This window comes from Mya arenaria, chromosome 2 (genome assembly GCF_026914265.1).
Source record: "Mya arenaria isolate MELC-2E11 chromosome 2, ASM2691426v1".
Taxonomy (NCBI): domain Eukaryota; kingdom Metazoa; phylum Mollusca; class Bivalvia; order Myida; family Myidae; genus Mya; species Mya arenaria.
The window spans coordinates 54,144,057-54,163,515 of NC_069123.1; the positions used below are offsets into that span (position 1 = coordinate 54,144,057).

Below are 19,459 nucleotides of genomic sequence, written 5' to 3' on the forward strand. Positions count from 1 at the left end.
CCATGTGCTTTGTAGGGGGCGCGCACTGCGGCCAATCAGAACAGTGTACTAAGTTACGTCATGTAATTGCTGGTGATATGGTTGTAGAGCACTATTAATTAGATGTATTACCAAGATACCAATAACGAAAGCTATTTTTAAAGAGATAACTTGAATTATTATAAAAACACAGTATTATGACGTCATATTTTTGACCGGTCCGGACCTCGCCAAAAATGTAATATGGACCGGTGACGTCATACAACTGGTAAGTGCGGCTTGCTATTTTCACAACGGCGAAAAATTGTCGCAAGTAAACATTATTAGCTTTGTTCAATAAAACACATCGAAAACGCTTTAAAAATAGGGAATGGTAATACAAAATGTTCGGTATAATATAAGAAATATTTACACACCACTTCGGGCCATATACACTTTCGTTGGCTGACTGGCCGGTCCTTATAATGTCATATGACCCTCAGTGATGTGTAATATTTTAAACTATATATCCTTTAGTATTCATACTTAGATCTCCAAAATATCCATACTTATCATCTAGATCACTCTGTGTTACAATAATTCTACTAACAGACAGCACAAAATGGTTCGGGCCCAGTCCATCTTCCAACGCCTGTCGTTCCGTCGATTCGGCATATTCTTTTCTTAGGACCAACCAAAAAGTAACTGTCGGATTTACAGCCATAGCTCAAAGAGCTACACACCGTGAACTGCGGAGTGTGCGGGTCCGTCTGTATGTTTACATCGACTATGTATGCTGGTTTTTGACATACTAAAATGGATAAAAATGTAATGAAGTTTTTGTCTTTATAAGATAGCAATGTGCAAATTGAAATATACATGTTGAATATATATTTATTATTCATATGTGGTTAAGAAGATGGTGTACTTTGTACAAGTCTTAATAAAATATCTGTTCTGTTCTGTTCTGTTCATGTTTAGTGATAATCATTATACAATTATAATCTTAGCGGTTTCCTTGCTGCTCAGTGTACTAAATTAATCTTCGCATTATGTTTAATCTAACACAGCCATATCGTGTTTCCCACGTAATTTTAATGAATTGAAACTAATTATTTTTTATGTTTCACCTTGAGGGCACTGGTAAAGCCACTTTATCTTTGCAACATCAAGAATACTGAGATGATCCCTTTGGCCAAGTTCAGTCTTCTTCACCAAGTGACTGAAATATTCCGTCGGCGTAATGGTGTCTAGCGTCGATAGCTGAGAGAACGCATTGTGTTTATAGTGCAAAAGGGAGTGGAAGTCATACGACACGCATGTCTCAAGATCTTCATGGACAGACCTCTTTTGAAAATTGCTTTTCTCTCCTGGAATCGAAAGAGTAAATCTTTACTGCTGGTTAAGCGCTGGTCATTTATCGTGTATAAATACGCGTATGTGTCGTTTCAAAAAAGAAACAAGAAAAACACTTAACAGGTATTACGCTCATACGTAAAAGTATATTTAATTCACATTTATCTAACTTTAGAAAATAAAAGCTGACACAAGTATAGTGAAATAAGTATTTGTCTTAAAAAATAAATAACGTTTACTATTAAAAATACCATATATGATGTTTCCGTAGTGGATATTCACATACTCGTCCCTGTCTTGTCGACTGTGTTCGTGCCAGAATCCTAGGGCGTGCAGCAACTCATGCATGACGATCCCTGCTGTCCCACAACCATCCCCTATATTCACTGCCAATGCACCGTGCTTCATACCAACATCACTGAAACAACTGTTTGTGGAATTCGATTGATATGGTTTTGTTTTAGTTTCTTTAAAGTTTATGGTTGCCGATGGTTTAAAAACGTGTTTGACCACATTGTTAAGATTCCTCAAAATCAGATCTGATCACTGATCGACTGGAGGTATAAAAAGGGACTATATTACATGGTTATACGCATCAGGCTGTTTTTCATATACATGTACTCTGTCATGATCCTTTGCAAAAACAAAATTGTATTGTAATCAGAACGTCGCATGTGCTACGTTTGTATTGTACTGATAAAGCTCATGTGCTACGTTTTCTAATGTAATAATAAAGCCCCAGATGCTGTGTTTGTATTAAAATATTGAAGCCACATGTGCTCTGTTTATACGGAAATAATAAACCCCAATGTGCTATGTTTGTATTGTAATAATAACGCCGCATGTGCTACGCTTGTATTGTAATAATAAAGCCACTTGTGTTACGCTAGGTTTGTAATAATAAACCCCCTTGTGTTACGCTAGTATTGTAATAATAAACCCCAATGTGCTACGATTGTATTGTAATAATAAAGCCCCTTGTGTTACGCTAGTATTGTAATAATAAACCCCAATGTGCTACGCTTGTATTGTAATAATAAACCCCAATGTGCTACGCTTGCATTGTAATAATAAAGCCACTTGTGTTACGCTAGGTTTGTAATAATAAAGCCCCTTGTGTTACGCTAGTATTGTAATAATAAACCCCAATGTGCTACGCTTGTATTGTAATAATAAACCCCAATGTGCTACGCTTGCATTGTAATAATAAAGCCACTTGTGTTACGCTAGGTTTGTAATAATAAACCCCCTTGTGTTACGCTAGTATTGTAATAATAAACCCCAATGTGCTACACTTGTATTGTAATAATAAACCCCAATGTGCTACGCTTGTATTGTAATAATAAAGCCCCTTGTGTTACGCTAGTATTGTAATAATAAACCCCAATGTGCTACGCTAGTATTGTAATAATAAACCCCAATGTGCTACGCTTGTATTGTAATAATAAACCCCAATGTGCTACGCTTGTATTGTAATAATAAAGCCCCTTGTGTTACGCTAGTATTGTAATAATAAACCCCAATGTGCTACGCTTGTATTGTAATAATAAAGCCCCTTGTGTTACGCTAGGTTTGTAATAATAAACCCCAATGTGCTACGCTTGTATTGTAATAATAAAGCCCCTTGTGTTACGCTAGGTTTGTAATAATAAACCCCAATGTGCTACGCTTGTATTGTAATAATAAAGCCCCTTGTGTTACGCTAGTATTGTAATAATAAACCCCAATGTGCTACGCTTGTATTGTAATAATAAAGCCCCTTGTGTTACGTTAGTATTGTGATAATAACCCCAATGTGCTACGCTTGTATTGTAATAATAAAGCCCCTTGTTTTACGCTAGTTTGTAATAATAAACCCCAATGTGCTCCGCTTGTATTGTGTTTTGTAATAATAAAGCCCCTTGTGTTACGCTAGTATTGTAATAATAAACCCCAATGTGCTACGCTTGTATTGTAATAATAAAGCCCCTTGTGCTACGCTAGTAGTGTAACAATAAAGACCCTTGTGCTACGTTTATATTGCAATCAAATGTGAACAATTTCTGACTACATATTAAAGCTGCACTCTCACAGATTTACCATTTTGAAAACTCATTTTTTCTTGGTATAAGCCAAATTTACGCCAATAACTAATAACTAGTGATATTAGACTGCTGACAAAAGATCAGATCTCAGATTTTCTTATATACGTCCAAATTTTAAGGTTTTGTGGCTAAAAGCTTACGCTTTAAGAAAAAATGAGGTTTTCGGCATAAAACTTCAATTTTTGAACACAAATATGAAAATTTCTATCTGATATTTTAGTCAGCAGTCTTATATCACTGTTGCATATGCATTTACGCAAAAAATAGCTGATTCCAAGACAAAAAATAAAAATGGCAAAACGGTAATCTGTGACAGTGCACATTTAAAGCAGCAATTTATAAAACTAATGAATTAAATTTTCTATTAGTATGCAGATAACAAAGACTCTAGAGGGGGGAAACGCCTGTAACAGGATTTGAACTCGGTACATCTGTGTCTGTGGTGAAGGACCTAAATTACTTCTGCGCCATTGGGCTCATTATTTGTGGGGTTGATGCCAGATGGCACCAAAACCACCTATAACTAAATGTCGCTTGGTACCTTCTAGCTTTAATCCAATCGTATATTCAAAGGAGTTTTATGAACAGATGTCCTAAGCTATGGCGGACTTTGTCCACAGGTGAATATGTTTTGGTCAGTTTATACTTTAGAACATAGCTATTATTTCCCCAGTCAGTGTGTAAAAAGTGTCAAAACGCTAATTTTAATCCTTGTTTGAAAACAATCTGAATATAAAGATATGGGCTCGCCAAAATCGAGTTGCCCAGTAATATGTAAACTATTATAAATTATCTGGAAGATTTCTATCTCTGTTTAATGTCAACTCCTCTTCCGAGTGTTACTGACATGAACGGTGCGCGCCGGCTTGTTAGTGAAAATATAAAACACCGATGAGGCAAATCACATCAGAAAAGGGAGAACTAGGGTATAAAAGAGAACACAATTTAGGTAACATGATAAAAAGTGATTGGTGAACTTGTAAAAGTATAAAAAAAACTCCTCGCTTATCTAATGCTTAATGGTTGCCACAGCCACCTTGAATGTGTCAGGGGTGGGGATAGTGACAATATGATATGGCAAACTGTTCCAAAGTACAACCGAGTGAGGATAGAATGAAAATTTGTGATAGTCAGTTTTTACTTGAATTTGTCTGAAACATAGTGGGTGCATTAGTCTGGTAAATCTTATTGGTGTTTGAATGTAAGATGGCAGCGTAATAGCAACATGATGATGGTATATGTTGTAAAACATTACAAGTCCGGAATCTAGTCTACGTTGTTCAAGTGAGCACCAACCAAGACTTTCCTGCATGTTTGTAACACTGGAGAGAGAAGTCATGTTTAACCCAACGGATAGCCCGAGTGCCAAATTGTGCTTGCATATTTTAACTGTGGACGGACAAGGGTTTTGTAAGCTAAAGTCCTGACACTTTCTGTTGTTGTTTTTTTATATTTCTTTTAATGAAGTTGAGCGTATTGTTTCCATTGGTGGTAATTCTCGAGATATGAGTGTTCCAGGTGAGGTCTGCTGATATGTCAACACCAAGATATTTAGCACTTCTGACTGGCTCTAAGATCTGGCCATGGAGAATGTATCGATTTCTGATGATATGCTTATTCTTTGTTATGTGCAAAACTTGACACTTGGAGGGATTAAACTCCATATCCCAATCATTTTCCCATAATTCCAGTTGTGATCATAAAGCAGTCGCAATACATTCCACATTAACTGATAAATTTGGAGTGCAATGTTATTATTAGAAATGAGTACACTGACAAGGAATGAATTATTTTTTTAGTTTTATATCGTGACACCACACAGACGGGCGTATTCAGAGACGAAAACTAAGTACACAACCTTAGAAACTTTGTTGTATGTGGCACAACAATTATAATAGATTACATTTTACCGACAACTGAATACTATACAGATAAAATAGCAAAAAATACCCTGAAATATCGCCGGTGAAGTGGGTGTAATTTAAATGGTTGTTTCTTGGTACGAATTGTATACAATTAGCTGTTTTCTTCATAATGATGTTCATCCCATCAAGTAATGCTTGGTTTTTGGCGCTGTCCTTGGCTGAAATTATGAAATACATTTGATATGATTCGATTTCACAAACCTTTGGTAGCTGCATTTGTCTATAGATAGTTTCATTACGAAAGTATATTTAAGAATAGAAATAAAATGCTATCGAAAAATGATTAAAGTTTGGCCTATAAAAGGTGTTAAGTACATACTAAATTGTGGCTTAAGCTGTCTATAGTTCACCGCATTCAGTGTATGCGGTACACGATATAACATATACCATAAAACCAGTTTGCTAACGTGAGCGACTAATAGTTCTACATCATTATATGATGCTCACATCCGGTGATTTCACTGTTCGTGCAAAGGCGGCAACATATAATGTAGACCTTTTACCGCCCAATATTCTCGCTCGAAGGCGGTTAAATAACATAAAGATCTATTACCGCCCTGTAGATCCGTGCAAAGGCGATAACATAACAAAGATATCCATAACCGACTTATATACCCGAGCACAGGAGATAAAATTACAAAAAGACCCATCACCGACCAAAAGATTCGTGCAAAGGTGGTAACGTAACAAATTCATCAATTACCGAACAATAGATTCGTGCAAATGCGGTAACATAACATAAACCCCCTTTACCGACCAATACATCCGTGCAAATGCGGTAACATAACATAACCCCCTTTACCGACCAATAGATCCGTGCAAATGCGGTAACATAACATAAACCCCCTTTACCGACCAAACATCCGTGCAAATGCGGTAACATAACATAAACCCCCTTTACCGACCAATACATCCGTGCAAATGCGGTAACATAACATAAACCCCCTTTACCGACCAATAGATCCGTGCAAATGCGGTAACATAACATAAACCCCCTTTACCGACCAATACATCCGTGCAAAGGCGGTCAAATAACATAAACCCCCTTTACCGACCATTAGATCCGTGCAAATGCGGTAACATAACATCAAGACCCATTAACGACCTATAGATCCGCGCAAAGGCGGTCACACAACTTCAAGACCCATAGATGCGTGCAAATGAGGTAAAATAACATCAAGGCCCTATACAGACCTAAAGATTCGTGCAAATGCGGTAACAGTACATCAAGACCCTTTAACGACCTATAGATCCGCGCAAAGGCGGTCACATAATATCAAGACCATTTAACGACCAATAGATCCGTGCAAATACGGCAACATAACATAAACACCCATTACCGACCTATAGATCCGTGCAAAGGCGGTCACACAACTTCAAGACCCATAGATTCGTGCAAATGCGGTAACATAACATCAAGGCCCTTTACAGACCTAAAGATGCGTGCAAATGCGGTAACATAACATCAAGACCATTTACCGACCTATATATTCGTGCAAAGTCGGTCACATAACATCAAGACCCATTACCGAACTATAGATTCGTGTAAAGGCGGCAAATAACATAAAACCCTCAACCGACCTATAGATTAGTGCAAATGCGGTAATATAATATCAAGACCCTTTACCGATGTATAGATCCTCGCAAAGGCGGTCACAAAACATGAACCACCTTTAACGACCTAAATATTCGTGCAAAGGTGGTAACATAACTTTAAGACCCTTTACAGACCTATTGATCCGTGCAACGGCAGCAGCATAACATCAAGACCCTTTACCGACCTAAAGATCCGCGCAAAGGCGGTCTCATAACATTAAGGCCCTTTATCGACATATATATCTGCACAAAGACGGTCACATAACATCAAGACCCATTACTGGCCTATAGATCCGCACAAAGGCGGTCACATAACACCAAGACCCATTCCCGACCTATAGATCCGCGCAAAGGCGATCACATAACATAATCCCCCTTTACCGACCAATAGATCCGCGCAAAGGCGGTCACATAACATCAAGACCCATTACCGACCTATAGATCCGCGCAAAGGCGGTCACACAACTTCAAGACCCATAGATGCGTGCAAATGAGGTAACATAACATCAAGACCCATTACCGACCTATAGATCCGCGCAAAGGCGGTCACATAACATCAAGACCATTTACCGACTTATAGATTAGCGCAAATGCGCTAACATAACACCAAGACCCTTTACCCACCTATAGATCCGCGCAAAGGCGGTCGCGTAACATCAAGACCCTTTATCGACCTATAACTCCGCGCAAAGGCGGTCGCGTAACATCAAGACCCATTACCGACCTATAGATCCGCGCAAAGGCGGTCACATAACATCAAGACCATTTACCGACTTATAGATTAGCGCAAATGCGCTAACATAACACCAAGACCCTTTATCGACCTATAGATCCGCGCAAAGGCGGTCGCGTAACATCAAGACCCTTTATCGACCTATAGATTCGTGAAAATGTGGTAACACAACGAAAGAAACATAACCGACCTATATACTCGTGTCAAGACAGTAACATAACAAAAATACCCACAACCGACATAAAGACTCGTGACGGACCAGTATCATAACATTCGGACCCAATACCGGCATAAAGACTCGTGACGGACCAGTATCATAAAATTCGGACCCAATACCGGCATAAAGACTCGTGACGGACCAGTATCATAACATGAAGACCCAATACTGGCATAAAGACTCGTGAAGGGGCAGTTACATAACATGAAGACTCAATACCGGCATAAGGACTCGTGACGGACCAGTATCATAACATGAAGACCCAATACTGGCATAAAGACTCGTGAAGGGGCAGTTACATAACATGAAGACTCAATACCGGCATAAGGACTCGTGAAGGGGCAGTTACATAACATTAAGACCCATTACTGGCATAAAGACTCGTGAAGGGGCAGTTACATAACATGAAGACCCATAACTGGCATAAAGACTCGTGACGGACCAGTATCATAACATGAAGACCCAATACTGGCATAAAGACTTGTGAAGGGCAGTTACATAACATAAAGACTCAATACTGGCATAAAGACTTGTGAAGGGCAGTTACATAACATTAAGACCCATTACTGGCATAAAGACTCGTGACGGACCAGTATCATAACATGAAGACCCAATACTGGCATAAAGACTTGTGAAGGGCAGTTACATAACATTAAGACTCAATACTGGCATAAAGACTTGTGAAGGGCAGTTACATAACATTAAGACCCATTACTGGCATTAAGACTCGTGAAGGGGCAGATACATAACATTAAGACCCATTACTGGCATAACATAACATTAAGACCCATTATTGGCATTAAGACTCGTGAAGGGGCAGTTACATAACATTAAGACCCATTTCTGGCATTAAGACTTGTGAAGGGGCAGTTTCATAACATTAAGACCCATTAATGGCATTAAGACTTGTGAAGGGCAGTTACATCACATTAAGACCCATTACTGGCATTAAGACTCGTGAAGGGGTAGTTACATAACATTAAGACCCATTACTGGCATAAAGACTTGTGAAGGGCAGTTACATAACAGTGACCCCCATTACTGGCATTAAGACTCGTGAACGGGCAGTTACATCACATTAAGACCCATTTCTGGCATAAAGAGACGTTAATGGGGCAGTTACATCACATTAAGACCCATTACTGGCATAAAGACAAGTGAAGGGGCAGTTACATCACATTAAGACCCATAACTGGCAATAAGACAAGTGAAGGGGCAGGTACATCACACTAAAACCCATAACTGGCATAAAGACTCGTGAAGGGGCAGTTACATCACATTAAGACCCATAACTGCCATAAAGACTCGTGAAGGGGCAGTTACATCACATTAAGACCCATTACTGGCATAAAGACTCATGAAGGGACAGTTACATCACATTAAGACCCATTTCTGGCATAAAGACTCGTGAAGGGGCAGTTACATCACATTAAGACCCATTACTGGCATAAAGACTCGTGAATGGGCAGTTACATCACATTAAGACCCATTACTGGCATAAAGACTCGTGAAGGGACAGGTACATCACATTAAGACCCATAACTGGCATAAAGACTCGTGAAGGGGCAGTTACATCACATTAAGACCCATTACTGGCATAAAGACTCGTGAAGGGGCAGTTACATCACATTAAGACCCATTACTGGCATAAAGACTCGTGAAGGGACAGGTACATCATATTAAGACCCATAACTGGCATAAAGACTCGTGAAGGGGCAGTTACATCACATTAAGACATATCACTGGCATAAAGACTCGTGAAGGGGCAGTTACATCACATTAAGATCCATTACTGGCATAAAGACTCGTGAAGGGACAGTTACATCACATTAAGACCCATAACTGGCATAAAGACTCGTGAAGGGGCGGTTACATCAAATTAAGACACATTACTGGCATAAAGACTCGTGAAGGGGCAGTTACATCACACTAAGACCCATTACTGGCATAAAGACTCATGAAGGGGCAGTAACATCACACTAAGACCCATTACTGCATTAAGACTCGTGAATGGGCAGTTACATCACATTAAGACCCATTACTTGCATAAAGACTCGTGAAGGGGCAGTTACATCACATTAAGACCCATAACTGCCATAAAGACTCGTGAAGGGGCAGTTACATCACATTAAGACCCATAACTGGCATAAAGACTCGTGAAGGGACAGTTACATCCCATTAAGACCCATAACTGGCATAAAGACTCGTGAAGGGACAGTTACATCACATTAAGACCCATTACTGGCATAAAGACTCGTGAAGGGGCAGTCACATCACATTAAGACCCATTACTGGCATAAAGACTCGTGAAGGAGCAGTTACATATAACATTAAGACCTATTACCGACCTATAGACTCGTATGAAGGCGGTGAACTTACAAAAAAAACAACATTGTCTTTATAAAGACTCGTACAAAGGCGGTAAAATTACATTAAGACCCGTTACCGGCACAAAGACTGGTGAGAGGTAGTAGCTTAACATTTAGACCCATTACCGACCTATAGAATCGTGGATGACGTAGGGCACCACGCCGTGAGGCCAAGGGTAGGTCACCGGAGTTGAGGAGTCCTTATTGCTCATTGTACCAGCAACCTATAACAGAAAAAGGTATTTAATTGTCGCGCATTTCTTACTTTTTAGTTTTAAAATAGATGAGACAACAAATAATGACACATTTCGCATTTTCTTATGATCTTCTTGGACATCGGTATTTATTCAAGCAACTGATTTCAGAACAAGCCGATGGCCTCTTTTTATACACGGCCAACATGTTTTTTAAGCATGATAACCGCCGGACTTCATTAACTGCAGGCCAGGAGCTGTTTCTACCGACCGACTGGAACGCGCAACGGCAGCCACTACATCTCAAGTCAACAATACCAACTACATATACACTCAATTAGGCAATAATTAAGAGTAACCTATAGCTGCACCATGTAATTGCTATGTGTATGTGCTCCTTACCTATGATTGCTAAAGCTGTTTTATGTGATTGCTATGTTGTTATAGCTAAACTTTTCCATTGTTGTAATTCTATGCTCCTTACCTATAAATGTTATAGCTGCACTTTGCTATTGCCATAATGCTATGCTCCTTACCTATAAATGTTATAGCTTCACTTTGCCATTGTATTATTATATGCTCCTTACCTATAAATGTTATAGCTGCACTATGCTATTGCCATAATGCTATGCTCCTTACCTATAAATGTTATAGCTGCACTTTGTCATTGCTATAATTTTATGTTCCTTACCTATAAATGTTATAGCTGCACTTTGGCATTGCTATAATTATATGCTCCTTACTTATAAATGTTATAGCTGCACTATGTAATTGCTAAAATTATATGCTCCTTACCTATAAATGTTATAGCTGCACTATGTAATTGCTATAATTCTATGCTCCTTACCTATAAATGTTATAGCTGCACTTAGTCATTGCTATAATTCTATGCTCCTTACCTATAAATATTACAGCTGCACTTTGGCATTGCTATAATTTTGTACTCCTTACCAATAAATGTTATAGCTTCACTTTGCCGTTGCTATAATTCTATGCTCCTTACCTATAAATGTTATAGCTGCATTTTGTCATTGCTTTAATTCTATGTTCATTACCTATAAATGTTATAGCTGCACTTTGGCATTGCTATAATTCTATGCTCCTTACCTATAAATGTTATAGCTGCACTTTGTCATTGCTATAATTCCATGCTCCTTACCTATACATGTTATAGCTGCACTTTGGCATTGCTATAATTTTATGTTCCTTACCTATAAATGTTATATTGCACTTTTCCATTGTATAATTATATGTTCCTTACTTATAAATGTTATAGCTGTACTTTGCCATTGCTATAATTATATGCTCCTTACCTATAAATGCTATAGCTGCACTATGTCATTGCTATAATTCTATGCTCCTTACCTATAAATGTTATAGCTGCTCTTTGCCGTTGCTAAAATTATATACTCCTTACCTATAAATGTTATAGCTGCACTTTGTCATTGCTATAATTCCATGCTCCTTACCTATACATGTTATAGCTGCACTTTGGCATTGCTATAATTTTATGTTCCTTACCTATAAATGTTATATTGCACTTTTCCATTGTATAATTATATGTTCCTTACTTATAAATGTTATAGCTGTACTTTGCCATTGCTATAATTATATGCTCCTTACCTATAAATGTTATAGCTGCAATATGTCATTGCTAGAATTCCATGCTCCTTACCTATAAATGTTATAGCTGCTCTTTGCCGTTGCTAAAATTATATACTCCTTACCTATAAATGTTATAGCTGCACTTTGCCATTGCTAGACTTATATACTCCTTACCTATAAATGCTATCGCTGCACTTTGCCATTGCTGAAATTATATACTCCTTACCTATAAATGTTATAGCTGCACTTTGTCATTGCTATAATTCTATGTTCCTTACCTATAAATGTTATAGCTGCACTTTGTCATTGCTATAATTCTATGTTCCTTACTTATAAATATTATAGCTGCACTTTGCTATTGCCATAATTCTATGCTCCTTACCTATAAATGTTATAGCTGCGCTTTGGCATTGCTATAATTTTATGTTCCTTACCTATAAATGTTATATTGCACTTTTCCATTGTATTATTATATGTTCCTTACTTATAAATGTTATAGCTGCACTTTGCCATTGCTATAATTATATGCTCCTTACCTATAAATGCTATAGCTGCACTATGTCATTGCTATAATTCTATGCTCCTTACCTATAAAGGTTATAGCTGCACTTTGCCATTGCTATAAGTTTATGCTCCTTACCTATGATTGTTGTAGCTGCTATTTGCCATTGCTAAAATTGTATACTCTTAACCTATAAATGTTATAACTGCACTTTGTCATTGCTATAATTCTATGTTCCTTACCTATAAATGTCATAGCTGCATTATGTCATAATTATGCTTCTACGCTCCATACCTATGATTGTTAAAGTTGCACTTTGCCATTGCTATAATTTTATGCTCCTTATCTATAAATGTTATAGCTGCACTTTGTCATTGCTATAATTCTATGTTCCTTACCTATAAATGTTATAGCTGCTCTTTGCCATTGCTAAAATTATATACTCCTTACCTATAAATATTATAGCTGCATTATGTCATAATTATGCTTCTATGCTCCATACCTACGATTGTTAAAGATGCACTTTGCCATTGCTATAAGTTTATGCTCCTTACCTATAAATGATATAGCTGCACTTTTCCATTGTATTATTATATGTTCCTTACTTATAAATGTTATAGCTGCACTTTGCCATTGCTAAAATTATTAGCTCCTAACCTATAAATGATATAGCTGCACTTTGCCATTGCTATAATTCAATGTTCCTTACCTATAAATGTTATAGCTGCACTTTGCCATTGCTATAATCATATGCTCCTTACCTATAAATGTTATTGCTGCACTTTGCTATTGCTATAATTATATGCTTCTTACCTGTGATTGTTATAGCTGCTCTTTGCCATTGCTAAAATTATATACTCCTTACCTATAAATGTTATAGCTGCACTTTGCCATTGCTAAAATTATATACTCCTGACCTATAAATGTTATTGTTGCACTTTGTCTTTGCTATAATTCTATGTTCCTTACTTATAAATATTATAGCTGCACTTCGCCATTGCTAAAATTATATACTCCTTACATTTAAATGTTATAGCTGCACTTTGCCATTGCTATTATTTTATGCTCCTTACCTATAAATGTTATAGCTGCATTATGTCATAACTATGTTTCTACGCTCCATACCTATGATTGTTAAAGATGCACTTTGCCATTGCTATAATTTTATGCTCCTTATCTATAAATGTTATAGCTGCACTTTGCCATTGCTAAAATTATATGCTCCTTACCTATGATTGTTATAGCTGCACTTTGTCATTACTATAATTCTATGCTCCTTACCTATAAATGTTATAGCTGCCTTACCTATAAATGTTAAAGCTGCACTTTGTCGTTGCTATAATGTTATGCTCACTTTGCCATTGCTATAATCATATGCTCCTTACCTATAAATGTTATTGCTGCACTTTGCCATTGCTATAATTATATGCTTCTTACCTGTGATTGTTATAGCTGCTCTTTGCCATTGCTAAAATTATATACTCCTTACCTATAAATGTTATAGCTGCACTTTGCCATTGCTAAAATTATATACTCCTTACCTATAAATGTTATTGTTGCACTTTGTCATTGCTATAATTCTATGTTCCTTACTTATAAATATTATAGCTGCACTTCGCCATTGCTAAAATTATATACTCCTTACATTTAAATGTTATAGCTGCACTTTGCCATTGCTATTATTTTATGCTCCTTACCTATAAATGTTATAACTGCATTATGTCATAACTATGTTTCTACGCTCCATACCTATGATTGTTAAAGCTGCACTTCGCCATTGCTATAATTTTATGCTCCTTATCTATAAATGTTATAGCTGCACTTTGCCATTGCTAAAATTATATGCTCCTTACCTATGATTGTTATAGCTGCCTTACCTATAAATGTTAAAGCTGCACTTTGTCATTGCTATAATGTTATGCTCCTTACCTATAAATGTTATAGCTGCACTTTGCCATTGCTATAATTTTATACTCCTTACCAATAAATGTTATAGCTGCACTATGTCATTGCAATAATTTTATACTCCTTACCTATAAATGTTATAGCTGCCTTACCTATAAATGTTATAGCTGCACTTTGCCATTGCTATAATTTTATACTCCTTACCTATAAATGTTATAGCTGCACTTTGGCATTGCTATAATTTTATACTCCTTACCAATAAATGTTATAGCTTCACTTTGCCATTGCTATAATTTTATACTCCTTACCAATAAATGTTATAGCTTCACTTTGCCATTGCAATAATTTTATGTTCCTTACCTATGATTGTTATAGCTGCCTTACCAATAAATGTTATAGCTGCACTTTGCCATTGCTATAATGTTATGCTCCTTACCTATAAATGTTATAGCGGCACTTTGCCATTGCTATAATTTTATACTCCTTACCAATAAATGTTATAGCTGCACTTTGCCATTGCTATTATTATATACTCCTTACCAATAAATGTTATAGCTGCACTTTGCCATTGCTATAATCATAATGCTCCTTACCTATGATTGTTATAGCTGCTATTTGCCATTGCAATAATTTTATGTTCCTTACCTATGATTGTTATAGCTGCTATTTGCCATTGCAATAATTTTATGCTCCTTACCTATGATTGTTATATCTTCACTTTGCCATTGCTATACTTCTATGCTCCTTACCTATGTTTGTTATAGCTACAGTATGTCATAACTATTTTTCTACGCTCCATACCTATGATTGTTAAAGATGCAATTTGCCATTGCTATTATTCTATGTTTTATACTAGAATCTTATCTTACCAGTTAGTAAGTTACTTACTAAGTGGAATTCGCAAACCATAACTAGATAACCAGTTACTGATAGAAGCCAAAAGTGCATTAAAGATAAGTGGTAACACGAATCTTATCTAGTTAACCAGTAATTATGTTACTTATTAAGTGGAATTCGCAAACCATAAGTAGTTAACCTGTCAGTGTTGTATAACTTAAAGGTATAATATGCATCAGTTCTGGACACTTTTAAGCCTTTAGTCTTATTATATTTATCTTACCAAAAAGGTATCGCGAATATAAACTAGACAGCTAGATAATTATCGCGAAAATTAATTGGTTAACACGAAACAATTCGCGAACGCTATACGGTAATCATACGGCAGTTATATGCCACCATAGATTTTAGTATAGTTTATTACAAGGAAATAGCGTAGTTTCTCCCGGGGTCTCTCCGATATTTACTTTCATCTTTATAGAGCCTCAAAAATAAATTTCCTCCGTGTTTAAGATTTTCATAGAAAATGTAACCATAGCTAGCAACGTTTCCACTCGTCCATGATTTTAGACCTCATTTTAAAGTTTTTACAATGGTAATTAGAAGTATGGAATTAAACTTAAACACTCAAACTCCTATGTAGAGTCAAACTTGAATACAGAACATCCATTGTTTTTTTTTCTCATTTCTGAAACTTTGACAAATGGTGTAAATGTAATTAATGTTCGGTATCATATATGTGTTCCATTGAGAGGACTTGGTCGTTCATTTATTTAAGTTATTGCATTAATCTTGACGTAAAAATATGCATTATTTGACTGTAACACGCGCAGCAGTACACGCCTAGGCCTAAAAAAATGTTTGGTTAAGGTTACATCCTTTTCAAAAATAGGTAGGGTAGGTAGGCTTTTTTTTATTAGGCTTTATATAAAAATGTTATTTTCATCATTGGAGAATGGTGTTAAAGTTATCTCCTGTATAAGCATTTAAGGTTTTGAACTACACATTGAAAAACAATTTAAAAGAAAGAACATATTTTTATTTTATTTTTTAGTTTTTCATTTTTTTTCAAACTGACTATAAAAACGGTAGGGTCGGCGCCTATTCCGTAACCCGAACCAAATGTATTTTTTTAGGCCCTAGAGAAGTTGGTTAAGCTGACAGGATCAACGTATGATTTAACCAAATGCATTTTTTATTCATTTTATCCATAGTGCATGGACTAATAGAGAATTTATTTTTCTATGCATTTGTTTTTAAAAGCGTAGAAATGTAGATTTGATCTTGTGTTGTTTGTTGTTGTTTTTTACATTTATTTAACACTTTAATATATAAACAGGGTAATAACAAAATAAAATAAAATAAGCCATTTTTATTATTAGCTTCATGACCACGAATTCCCCAGTTTAAAAGACACACAGACACACAAGCATACATTCTTGCTCTCCACTATGGGTTGTACGAGTATTGTTATGTCATAAAAAGTAGAAAAAATAGCTTCTTATGGTTTGTGCTATTATTGCTGTGATATTTATTTTATTATTTGATTTTTAAACACTGCCATTTCTTTATGTGGGTTTTATATTTATTGTTGGATAGTGCGATCTGCGATTCAATTTGTTCTCTCAGTATTAAGTATTGTTTATATGCTTGAAATGTTGGTACTGCTTTTTTATATTTTACTGAGAATATGAACAATTTCATTAACAGAATAAAGAAATTACAAATGAGGGTGTTTTTTTCCTTTAAAAGAATTTCTCAAAACGCCTCCTGTTTGGTAATTCAGAAATTCATTGATTTTGATGTAATGAAATTGTTTATTTCATTCCATAATGTATCTTCAGACATTCCCAGAATAAGTGTTCTATGGTTTCTATCTCCATGTTACATAAGTCACATATGATTTACATATATGCAGATATTTATTTGTTGGTATTATTCTTAACAGAAACATATACTGAAAACTTCGTAGGGACGAGTCTATTGGTTTTTCTGTAAATAGTTTTCCATGGTGTATTGTCATTTAAGTTTGGAAAAACGTGTTGTCTTTAATTTCAGATGGTGGTTTGAAAATATATTTTTGCTGTAGTGAATAAAGAAGTTTGTTTGTTTGTTTAGATGTTTCTATTTTATCAGTTAATTTTGCTGTTGCTAACTGGTTGATAGTTTCACCTTTAAGTTCTTTCAGTTTAAAGGCTGCTGGTATAGAGTTAACAAGTGTTAGGTACTTTAGGAAATCCTGTTCATGAATATCATATAAAAATCCAATTTCATCAAATTTGTAACAAGAGTGGGTTCTGTAATCTGTATGTTCAAACAATTTTATACCTTTCTGGAACCATCCTTTATAAAATAATGTATTTTCATTTTGTATTATTCCATATTACTGATTTACTCAAAGGTGTGTCAAGATTTTCATCATGTTTATTTTTTATGTTTAACCATGACGCTTAAACATCATTAAGAAAAGTTTTCTCACTAGCGATTCGATTGATGAATCGTTGGTCTATGTCGCATTCAAAAATTAGGTTATTTCCATAGTTTTTCGTGCATAAAGACCTCCAAAAATTCCCCTGTATTAGGTGGGTCTAGATATCGTTTTATCCATAGTGTTTTTAGTGAGCGAATAACGTTTTATACATCTGTTAGTTTCAGACCACCGTATTCATGGTTTTGATGAAATACTTTTCTTTTGATTTTTTCAGGTTTATTGTCCCAAGCATACAATGATTTTTTTATATCATCAATTGTTTGTTTACTTTGGTTTGGGAGGACAGCAAAAGGGTATATAAGTTTTGGAAGAGCAAACGTTTTAACCACTGTAACTTTCCCCATAAGGGTGAGTTTTCTGTGTTGCCACTGTTTTAAGACGATTTTGAATTCTTGTTTTCTATATTTTTTTGTAAGTTTAACTGCTTATTATTTTTAAAAGTGATTCCCAGTTAAGTTAAACATGATAATGCATTAAAATTCTCATTTTTTTGTTTACATTAACCTATATTGCGCCTTTAAATCTACTTAAGGATATGCAGGTTTCATTTTACTTACCGCTATATCGTTCACATATATATCCCCTTCAATAATTGTCGCCTTCCCTGAAATACATATTCAAAATATCTATGTAATGCTATATGTTAATAAATAAGTGATTTGATATTGGCCCTGTTATTTGTTCGAGGGCAGTCGTATTGCCACGAGGCCGAAGGCCGATACGACTGTCCCGAGGACAAATAACAGGGCCAATGTCAAATCACTTATATATTGACAATTTTCTTAAATAACTTCATGCACTTAAAGGATTCAAAGTTAAAACACTAAATTTATTAAAAAAATATTAAGATATAACAAAGAACAACATATAAATATATAACATATTTAACCAAACGTTTAAATACAGGCTATAAAATAATATGGCTGCCGTTTCCGAATTGACCAGCTGCGAATCTATATCATATTTTGGCCCTGTTTAATTAGCCAATCAAATTCTTTAAAATGCGGGCTTTATATCTATATCACTATTCGGTCCGGGGCCGCTAACCGATATAGATATTGGCACTGTTATAGGAGGCCTTTGTATTATTGAACGAGGCAAATGCTGTGTTTAAGGGCTAATAATTAATAGCTAGTTAATAAATTGCTTTACAATATTCATAGATGTGATTAAATAAGTAAAAGACATGCTCATGGCGTTTTGCGAGGTACCAAACACGTTCAACTATTGGAATAATAATGAAAATACGCATTGTCATTTCCTTACCTTCGACATATCCTCCATTTGAGCCTAAGACTAGAACTATCAAAACGCATGTTTGCCGCCACACACTCGATCGCAACATATTCGTTCAGTACAACAAAAATTCGCAATCACAAAGTTCTCGAGAGAAGTACACAAATATATTAAAATGCAACTTGTATAATAATGATTTTATAACAGTAATGTTGTAAATTTGTAAAATGAAACTGGCGAGTTTTATCGAAACAGTAACAATGATATTTTTTATTTTGCAATGCGCAATCACTTCTGAGTTTTCACCATATTTTGGTGCACATTTAACATGATGTATTTCTTTTAAATGCCATGTTTAAATATTGAACACGTGCATGGTTAAAATTGATTATTCCGTCCAATCTCCCAATTTGTACTTTCATTATTTGAAGAAACCAACATTCCCACATAT

General features: G+C 35.8%; 1 protein-coding gene across 1 annotated transcript; it reads right to left on the bottom strand.

Annotated features, from left to right (window-relative positions):
• Window positions 1–1,077: 1,077 nt before the first annotated feature.
• On the bottom strand, window positions 1,078–19,159 carry LOC128215910 (zinc metalloproteinase nas-13-like). Its single transcript, XM_052922518.1, has 6 exons — window positions 19,039–19,159; window positions 18,330–18,376; window positions 10,369–10,462; window positions 5,349–5,481; window positions 1,566–1,741; window positions 1,078–1,328 (listed from the first exon to the last, which is right to left on the bottom strand). Exons 1-6 carry the CDS (start codon window positions 19,115–19,117, stop codon window positions 1,078–1,080), a joined length of 780 nt encoding a protein of 259 aa, XP_052778478.1. The 5' UTR covers window positions 19,118–19,159.
• Window positions 19,160–19,459: the final 300 nt, after the last annotated feature.